The sequence below is a fragment of the Macrosteles quadrilineatus genome, unplaced genomic scaffold (assembly GCF_028750875.1).
Source record: "Macrosteles quadrilineatus isolate MER2022 unplaced genomic scaffold, UCM_ALF_1.0 Scaffold_6__1_contigs__length_79288215, whole genome shotgun sequence".
In the NCBI taxonomy this organism is placed as follows: domain Eukaryota; kingdom Metazoa; phylum Arthropoda; class Insecta; order Hemiptera; family Cicadellidae; genus Macrosteles; species Macrosteles quadrilineatus.
The window spans coordinates 31,055,430-31,066,304 of NW_026542599.1; the positions used below are offsets into that span (position 1 = coordinate 31,055,430).

General features: G+C 31.0%; 1 protein-coding gene across 1 annotated transcript in view; it reads right to left on the bottom strand.

The window, feature by feature from the left end:
- Positions 1–2,232, bottom strand: part of LOC128997438 (phospholipid-transporting ATPase ABCA1-like) — a 41,484-nt gene extending 39,252 nt beyond the window's left edge. Inside the window, exons 1-3 of the mRNA XM_054423075.1 lie at positions 1,908–2,232; positions 1,227–1,415; positions 237–322 (exon numbers count right to left, since the gene is read on the bottom strand). Of these exons, the coding sequence (XP_054279050.1) occupies positions 237–322; positions 1,227–1,415; positions 1,908–2,232 (600 nt within the window). The remainder of the gene's footprint in view (positions 1–236; positions 323–1,226; positions 1,416–1,907) is intronic.
- Between the last annotated feature and the right edge of the window lie 8,643 nt (positions 2,233–10,875).

Consider the following 10,875-nt stretch of genomic DNA (forward strand, 5'->3'; position numbering starts at 1 on the left):
TTTGTTATTATTTTCACCTGAATGTCAATTACAAATCTTATTGTTTAGACTCATTGTAAAAACAGGTTCAATTAGCTTGTCAAAACTTTTATTATTTGTTTACAAAAGCTATAATTTTTAACATTAACATGCAATTTTAATTTGATATGTATTTTGGTACAAATTTAGTTATTGTTAATGGACTACATAATTAGCTTTAATATCCTACCATAGATGAATTAAGATGGAAAACTTACTTCATGTTTTTCTCCTGTCAAACGACGTATAAAATTTGTGTCAATTATCATTTGTATGATTAAAAACATATTCAAAAAATATTTTCCTGAAACAAAAAATAGGTAAAAATTGTAACATAGATGAACATCACACTAACTTTCTTGGATATCCAGGAAGGAAAATAATATAAACAAATGTATAAAATATTCTAACCTGTACGGTATAGCAATAGCAAAACATTTTCTGTTATTTTAAAAATGCTTTTGTTGTAGAAACCTTTGCTTTTTTATCTTATTTTGTTTTGCTTTTGAGGAAAAAGTCTATACAAGTTGCTATTCTAGTCTAGTCTAGCATCTTGGATTAAAGAGTGAGACTGTTGAGGTCAATTTCCTTCCTAGCATAAGCAACAAATTTGACAAAGTTTGATTTGTGTTTATGATTTTAGTGATGTAGGAAAATATGAATGAATGATTAATTCTGTTAAATTTGCTACATAGAACAAATTATAATTTTTTTTTACTATAACTATTAAGTTTACAACATAAAATAAAGAAAACAGAAACAAAAAAGCAGCATAAGTTGAGAGAAGGTGAATCAAAAATGGCTAAATTATTGAAATAAGAGCAGATGTTACAGAACGGTATATATGAGATACAAAAGGAGTTAATTGAAGAAAAAGAATATTTTTTTTGTTAGGTATGTATATATCAATTATATCAATTATAGTGATACAAACTCTTGAAGAATACCTTGTGTTGTGTGAATGTGTAATTCCGTGCAAAATGTTATTATAATTTTTGAAAATATGAAGTAATATATTTTTAATGTAAAGTTGGTGAATAGAACGAGAGCCTTTCCTCAAATAAAGCACTGGCTTTTACACTAAAAGAAATTGTTGTATTCTAACACAGTCTTTGTTGAATTACAGTATACAATTATAAATTACATTGAAACATAGACACAATGCTACATTTTTTCATCTATGTTTGAGGAATGGGTTTAGAACATACCTGATTCAAACGGATATCCAAATAATTCATCGACAGAACTTGCGATTTCCTTGTAGTTTTTTATCTTGTACTTTAATTTGATAGGTCCAACATCACAGACTATGCCAACAATATTCATCAGTTCAAAGGGATCATTTCTACTATTCAACCATTTATTTAACTGGGCCTCGCTGGTAAATTTAGTAATATCTGAAAAAATTGAACAGCTTCAGTAAAATTCAATTTTTGGGGTACATATAAATCTATAAAAAGTATTTATGCAACAAGTTACAGTAGATTAGTTTATCCTATATTCTAAAACAAGTGTGTGTACAGGCAAACTTTTTTTGTATTTGATCACGACAAATCAATTGAAGTTCGTCAAAAGGATGGAGAAAATCCAGTTTCCCGTCCTACAGCCCTTGAAAGTGCCCATGTTTTCGTTGATACCTTTTTGTAGCTGAAGTTAATAAAAACAGCTGATAAAGGCTAGACCACAGTTCTAGGCGTCTGGCTGACGCATGCACATTAATTTGCTGTGTTAATTCCCCATCTGTCAAAACTTGGGCTAACATATGATTAAATGCAAATTCGTTACTACGCATGACTGCCAGACGCCTAGAACTGTGGTCCAGCCTTTACAGGTTATTTTTACTGTCATGATTTGATTTGACGTGTAAACAAAATCTTCTTCATACTAACTGAACTTTCCACGAAGGTTTGTTTCAGACAGTTTTTCCTCCAAGTCGGAAGCTATTTCATCCGTGGCTGGTGTGAAAGGGGCGAAACCTATTTGGTGGAATTCTCCTTGCCCCATGTTAAACTGGTCTACAAGGTCCTTTAGACGGTGGGGAGGGTATATAACGTAATCCTGTTCTGCTTTAATCTCCTTTGGGCAGTATCTAGTGAAGATGTAGAACAAGAGAAGGGGTGCCAACACTTCAAATGAGCTCAGTAGCCAGTGTCGTCTGCGCAGAACGTAGCTTTTCCATAGAATAACCTTGAACTTGTTCATTACACTGGCCATTTCACTAGAAAAAAGAAACTGTTTTAGTAAAACATATTTTAAAATATAAATTACATTTGTTGACAGTATAATTGAATTTGTAAAACAAATGCCACATTAAAGTATTGTGGATTTTACAACATATTAGTTTAAATTATAACAATCAATGTGTTCGAATTATGTTTCAGTAGGATGTGATTAGCAAACGACTTAGGTCAGAAAATCATTTCACACACTGAGTAGATTATTTAAATACTCCACATCAATTTAACTCCCTAAATGAATGTGATTAAAAATAACACTTTTATAGGCTGATCATTAATTTAATTCAGACAAATTCCTAAAAAATGTCATTAACCATTTTGTGATTTAATAGTGAGTATAGTATATAGATAAATAACATAATAATTTTGTATCATCAGTTTATCCAGATTACTCAAAATAAACGTTAATTAATTTGGGTGTCCTAAATATTAAAATGCAACATTATATATGCATGATACTGTATATGTATATTAATAATGTATGGGTTATTAATATACATATATCATATACATATACATATACACGCCGTTAGCATTTGTTAGCAGTTTTTTCGAATGGAATGGTCCAAACCCTGGACTATCTGAAGTCAAACTTTTTGTTAGATAGCATCATCGTTAGTTGACAGCCAAATAACAAAGAATTACATCTATCAATTTCCCTTGGAATTCAGACGATTGAGACACATATTATGAGACATTCAATATTTAAAGATGGGAAAAAAGTTCATTCAAAATCAAGGACAATCCTAGCATAAGAAATGTGAACAAGTTAAGCCTATTTAGTTAAAAAGTTTACATTGAACGCAACATCAATATATTACAAAAATTAAAATCGTTTACTATTTATTGTAAATTGACAGCTACTAAATTCTGCAACCTCTAACAAGAAAAAATGCAATCATTCTAACAAGGGGAATTTAAAGCCAATGGGGTGAAACCATGAGAGTGGATTTTTTGTTCTGACACAGAAAAACACTTAGAGTAAGAGCTTTCATTTGAAATGAAACTTGTAACAAATTACATTTACTTGGATCAAAATGTCACTTACATAAAAATAGTTTATTTTAGATGGTCTACAAAAGGGTGTCTGCAGTTTTCATAACCATATTTACTTATACGGTACTTTACACTTTTCACAAATATTTACAGTTTGTTAATAAAAATGTTTTGAAGATTTTCATAAAAGGGGAAAGTTATTGACCTCCTGTGATGGTCAAATTCTTTTGTATTCTGTCAAAAAACTTTAAAAAGTCTGTTTAGACTAAGTAAAAGTAATAGTTTACCAGCATGTTATTATTGAAAAATTTAGACCTGCACAAAATGAGATATTTTAACTGTACCGTATACAAAGATAGGTAGGTCGTGGAAATAATCCTTATAATTAATTCAGGGCATGAAGCTACATCAATAAAGAGACATAGACTCCATACACCAACTGAATTTAAACACTTGGTTCTTGTTCATAATTTATCAAAATGGCTGATATTACACAAATGTATTCTTGCCCATTTTGTGATCAGGTTTATACCCTTTAGATGTGTTTAATAACAATATTTTATAAAGTGTGTACTTATTACATAATTTTACATTCCTTTTAGAAAATTTTCCATTTAGGGAATAACTATTACCGAAGGTCTCATGTTAAGACCTAGACCCAGGATCAAATTACTTTTTCATTTCTATGTCCCTGGAGCCCAAAAAAAACCCATCCGCTCAAATTCATTTGTCTATTAGAATGATTAATCAAGCAAAAAGCTTATAATTTTGATTAAATTAGGTACTCTACATTAATTCAAATGAGTAGCGAACAGCATTATCGGACTATGGTAATAAGGGTTTAATGGGGGAAAAATTGGTTTTTCCATTTTTTTCACAAAAAATAAATTTTTGCAATTTATTTCCATTGGAGCTTAAAAACAACAATAATTTAGTAGTACAGTGAAGTGTTGATTGTACCCTTTACTAAAGGATAAAAAAAATATAAAAAAATGTAAATTTAAAACTCCCACGTTATTCTTACGGAAAATAAGTAAACTGTGGTAGTTTCCTTGTTTATGAGTGTATTTTTAATCAAATTTTAGTAATTTATTTATTTGATAATAAGCAATTAACATTTCATTAAAAACCAAACTTAACCACCTTCCTCCTTCCTTGTAGCAGAAAACCTAAATGCTCATTAAAACTAATAGAGAATAACTGTAACATGTTTAGGAAATATTTGAGTAAAAATTAAGCCAGCAAGTCAGTAAGTTTGCTGCAGCTATGCTGATGCACCACCAATATTAAAATCAAGATGTAAAAATCTCAGATGTTTTTATAAAATTTTGCTAAAAAATTCAAATTACTGTAAAATACAAAATACTAAATAGGTTTGTGTTGAAATAAATTAGTTGTTCTACCCGTGCTTCTCAACGGGGCGAGAATACAAAAGAGAATAATGTAGGTCATTTAATTTACTAAAAAAAAAAAAAAAAAAAAAAACAGTTAGGTTACACACTTACCATGAATTACAGAGGTGAAGTCCAATATTGTACATATTGATTATTTTAATGAAAATCTCTTGCTATTTTGGAGTTTGCAATAAACTGTGTTGCACCTAAACTAATAACTTTATTGTAGTTCAAACATAGTCTATGATATGATAAGAATCAGAAGTTTAACTCAGGAAAGAAAGTAAACAAACAATTATAAATGAAAACAAATTAATATATAACAGCTGGCGCAGATTTAATATTTGAAATAGGATCAAAAACGACCCAATAAACTAAGGTTTGTGCCCTAAGGTGAGAGTTTAACCAAACTCGGCACATATTTACAACATAAGAAATTGCACTTTTTCATCAAAGTTACAACTTTGCCCCAGCCCACAAAATGGGGTATTTTGGGGCAGCCCCAATTTTTCAAATGTAAAGACCTATCATGTGACCCCTCATTTTAAAGGGGTTATCAAGAGAAATTGAATGGTGCAAACGGTCAATATGGCGGTGGGACACACGGGAGGGACGATGGCTAACATAGTGTCAGCGTTCGCCGCTAGAAACCGCTAGTTGAAAAATTTGAATTAAGTTAATTTTATAATTTTTAGTTATAAAATTAACTTTTTAATTATAAAACTAAACTGTCATAACCTAACCTAACCAACCAAACTTGCTGATAATATAAAAAATATATAAGGTAAAAATTAAATGAATGTTTACTATAATTTTTAATTATAAAACCAATTTTACAATTTTGTATTATAAAATTAAACTGTCATAAACTAACCTAACCAACCAAACTTGCTGATATAAAAAAGATATAAGATAAAAATCAAATAATGCAAAATCTTTGCCAAAAAGCTAATGTCCCCGACGGGATTCGAACTTCAGACCTCCTGAATACCAGTCCGCGCTACCAACTATGCCACGAACGCCGCTGGAATCACATCGTCTCGTTACGGTAATCGTGTTGCCTCAAGAGAAGACATTAGCCACTACAGATATGACGTCACCCCACCTTTAGCCATCGTCCCTCCCGTATGCCCATTCCCTCAATATGGCACCCCTAATCAAAATGGCAGCCATTTTAATTATTTAAGATGAGCAAGCAAGATAAAGTCTGGACACCCCCAGTTAACTTAAAAAATTTTATATTTTAATACTGACCAAAAGTTAAATTCTCTTTTTTTATAAAGGTATGCTGAGTTTAGTATTCCTGCTATAACCTGTTAAAAAGTTAAAAAGGGATATTTCAAAATTACTGCCATTTTGATTAGGGGTGCGATATTGACCTCTAATTTGCGCTATTAATTTGCCTTGAAAAACCCTTTAAAATGAGGGGTCACATGATAGGTGTTTACATTTGAAAATTTGGAGCTGCCCCCAAAATACCCCATTTTGGCGGCCGGGTACAAGTTTTAACTTTAATGAAAAAATGCATTTTTTTAAGTCGTAAACATTTGCCGAGTTTGTTTTTCCCGCTGCCACTCGTTATAAAGTTAACTGGGAGTGTCCAGACTTTATATTGCTTGCCCATCTTAAATTAAAATGGCTGCCATTTTGATTAGGGGTGTGATATTGACCTCTGGTTTGCGCCATTCAATTTCTCTTGATAAACCCTTTAAAATGAGGAGTCACATGATAGGTGTTTACATTTGAAAATTTGGGGCTGCCCCCAAAATACCCCATTTTGGGGGCTGGGGCAAAGTTGTAACTTAGATGAAAAAGTGCAATTTCTTTTGTTGTAAATATGTGCCGAGTTTGGTTTTCCTACTGCAACGCGTTAAAAAGCTAACTGGGGGATCCAGACTTTTGCCTAACCCTGTATAGTGTTATGGTAATGGTAATAATGGTAATATTGCCAATTAGTTTTAATGAGTAAAAAATAAACACTTAAATGTTTAACAAATTAGCCTATTTCATTTAATGAACAGATGTTCATAAAAGATCATATTACCTAGAAAATGTCCAACTGTCTCTGTCTGCATAAACTGCATAAAATGGTTTTGAACCACACAGACACAAACCATTTTGCTTTGTGGAAGGTAATTTTGAAGCAGCCTAGCAGGGTACATTTTTACATATATAATATGTAGGAGGGTAGGCCTATATTTTTCCCGCTATAATTAATTCATAAATCACAGATGACATTCCATGTTTCCATTGTACATAACAATACATTGTGGCACAAAAACAAACTATATTACATGAAAATATAAAGTAATGTTATATTTTTTAATATTGTTTATAACTACAAATGTTGCTTAAGTTACAGTATAGTTTAAACATAGGCTAATGCCAAGCAACTTAGTAGACCATTAACATGTTAATGGTTTATGAACTATGTTGTCATTCAATTAAAAATCATAAACCAATATATGGATGTTTGATGTTTCAATAATAGCCTACCATATAGGCCTAATTACATAGAGACAACCTTAAACAAAATAATTCGCTATAAGTATAAAATTGAATAAATAAAAGTACTCACACTTTGAATTACTATCGGGTTTTCCACAAACTACTAATACAACAATGTATATAAGTTATAAGACTAGTCTAGTCTGCAGAAGGTGTTCTGGAAGGTAGGGTTGTGACTGCGGCAGTGTTTGAAAGTTTCGATAATCGATAGTAACAGTGTAGCTGTTATCGAATCGCAATACTCTCATCGTTATTTTCACACTTCACATCCGATTGTGGGGACTCGATATCGGCTTCAGTCTTCAGTCTTATCGTTATTTTCATTCAGAATTATAGCCTACATTATCTTTGTTTAGTTTTAATGCGCTCAATTAATAGTAACTACGGTTGGCCAATTAGAATTCTAACCTATAAAATGAGACGTCAGAGCTACGAATACAAATTTGAGGTTATCTAACACTACGAGAAGGTAGAATGTAATGAGCGATACAATTGCAGTATCCTTTTACGTTTAACTTGTTTGTTGACTTAAATTAAATTCCCTTTATTTCATTATATCCAATAATAAATCATTTTGAAATACAATAAAATGTCCAATCGGTAGTCATAAATACTGCGTATATCGAATGCGATATATCGATTAGTTGTATCGACCTCAATGCGGCATGGTGTTAGCAGACACGCAATCGAAGCGAAGGCGCCAAACCACCCCTTTAACCCCCTCTCCCCCTCACGATCGGCAAAATACCAACAACATACCCTTTGTTTATCTGTCGATACCACTTGGTATGACTCCAAATGACGTAAACTACCCTCTATTCATTTAGAAAGCTTATAATCACAATTTGTTTCAGAATAAACATGTTAGTTGAAAACAGTTTTTAGGTTATACAATAATTTTCTTGCTTTTACAACAATTTAGATCTTAGGTTTTCAGAAATATTTTATGTGAGATATTGTAATTCAAGTGTGTAATAAGAGATAAAACAATATACATGACTTTATAGATATATATTTCAGTTGCATGACAAAATTCAGGTAATGTAGTCATGCATTTTTAAATAATTAAAAAATATTCAGCAGACGGTACGATAACACTTTCTAATTGAATGAAAGGAAAAATATACACGAATGCAAAACGAAACGAGACAGTTGTTTAGTAGTTTGTTTGTTTGTACTTTTGTACATAGTCGTATGTTTGAGTAATTATTGTTGTTTGCTAATCTTATTTTTTTGTTATGCTTTGGATATTTATAACCTGTTATATCTTTGTTAACTTATATTTATTATCAAATTTTGCATACCTATTTTGTTGTATTCAACCATCATGATTGTCTTTGTAAATTGGCTGCTGCCGTTGGAAATAAAATAAAATAAATAAAAAGTAGTAAAAGAATAGGCAGCAATTCACCCTTTACAGAATTGATGATTTAATGCAAATTGTTGGCAAATCTTATAACTAACCATGCTTAGAGCCAACTTTTTTAGTTGTAACAGCTGACTAAATTCTTTTATTCCCTTTAAATATGAATACTCATAAGGTTAACACATGGGGAACAAAAGAGCCCCTGGGGCAGAGCCCGAAAGGATTTTTGAGATAAGAATATGCCTATATTTTAATCAGGAAATGTGTGAGCTATAATCATGCCAAATCTCAGCCCAATATCTGTCCAGTAGTTAATGCGTGATTGAACTTCAAACAAACACACAAACTTTCACATTTATAATATTAGTAAGATAAGATAAAATCAACAGTTACCTTTTGTTCAATATCCTTTTATTCTTCTTAATATTTATTTATTTATTCTTCATAATCTATTATTCTCAAATTATCAATATGATTTTAGAGCAAAAACTAGGCACATGCATTGCAATTGTTAATTTTATGTACTAGTAGCATAAATGCAAAAAAATGGTAACTTATTAGGTGATTTTTATGACAGGTCAAAAGCCTTTGACACTTTTTAGAACATAAGCTTTTACTTTCAGTTTGAGTTTTATGGGTTCACCAACCAACCACTCCATTGAACTTGTAAATTCCTATTTGCCAGGAAAATTTCAGACCGTGTATTTTAATAATTGATTTTCTAACTTCAATCAAGTTAAAACTGGTGTTCCACAAGGGTCAATTTTTGGATCCACAATATGTTTATTGTTTTGTTTTATGTAAATGATTTACCAGCATCTCTCACAAATGTATGTGTGTCATCTTACATGCAGATGTATTGGCAATACAGATTGTTGTCATAATGCTAGACTATTTGATCAACTTTTAGATCAATCAAATGAAATAATTGAAGATTGGACTGCAGCTAATTTCTTGTGCTTAAATCAAACACACAAGTTCACAAGTTCTTAAATTTTCTCTAAGTGATTATGCAGTTTCTGAAGTGATGTTAAATTTCTTGGTGTTTTGTTGCAACCTAATATTAAATGGTACAGTCAAATCAAACACATAAGTTCACAAGTTCTTAAATTTTCTCTAAGTGATTATGCAGTTTCTGAAGTGATGTTAAATTTCTTGGCGTTTTGTTGCAACCTAATATTAAATGATACAGTCATATTTTAAGCTTGTGTAATAAAATGTCTAATGGTATCTTTTTAATTAGGCGACTTAGGTTAATTGTTAGCTCTATATATTGATGACAGTCTACTATGCTTATACAAAGTCATTTAACATATTATCAAATTGTTAAGTGGGGCGGTGACAGTAATATTAAAGAGTTTTTGGTACTGCAAAAATGAGCGATTAGATTAATTTGTAACGTAAATGATAGAACCAGTTGTAAGCCATTATTAAAACAATTTAAAGTCCTCACTTTTCCTTCTTTGTTTATCCTTGAGGCTCTATTGTATGTTAAAGGTAGTTTAGATGAAATTCCTACAACCCGATCTATTTCATGATCATTTCACCAGATCAAGTAGGTAGGTACCTTGTTATGAGTGAAAAAATGTAACTACCAAGCAACAAAAAAATCAGTTTTTGAAAAAGGTAAAAAGTTATATAACCTGTTACCATTGCATGTTAAATATTTATATTTTAAGAATTTTAAGCTTTATGTTAAATCATCTCTATTGAAACTTAGTACGATGTAAATTATTTTGTAGACCATCTCACCAGCCATCTATAGAGTGATGTACAAGTAATATATTATGTATTCTTGACAATACCATAAATGTAATATTCATTGTGTAAAAAAGGCAATAAAGATTTTCATTTGATTTGCTCATAATTCATAAGGTGACTCAAACAGTGATTCACATTCTTTACCAAGAATAAACTAACTCTCCTGTAAACAAAGAAAATAATGTGATGCCATCTCATTGCTTTCAATCAGCACATTGATGTGCATTAACTTTTACTTTGTCTCATTTGTGTAAGAATACCAAAAAATCAGAATACTTCTGAGCTTGTTATACAGAGGTTTCTGTTTGTTCTATATCACAACTACTATAGTAGGGCCTGGGCTGTTTTTCTATTTAATATGCTACCGGTAGCTATATTATTAGTACAGGTAAATGTTTGTGCACATTTATCTAGTATTACTATGTGTATTTCTGTAAGGCAGATTTTTAAGCAAATGACTCTAGTCCAAGATAATAATTTGGTTTTTGGTCAAACACAAAAATATGATTGTAGTTTTACAACTACAAATTATGAGACATTATGAAGGATATAATTTATTTCCTACAGTTACCTAACAATGTACATGTTCTCTCAC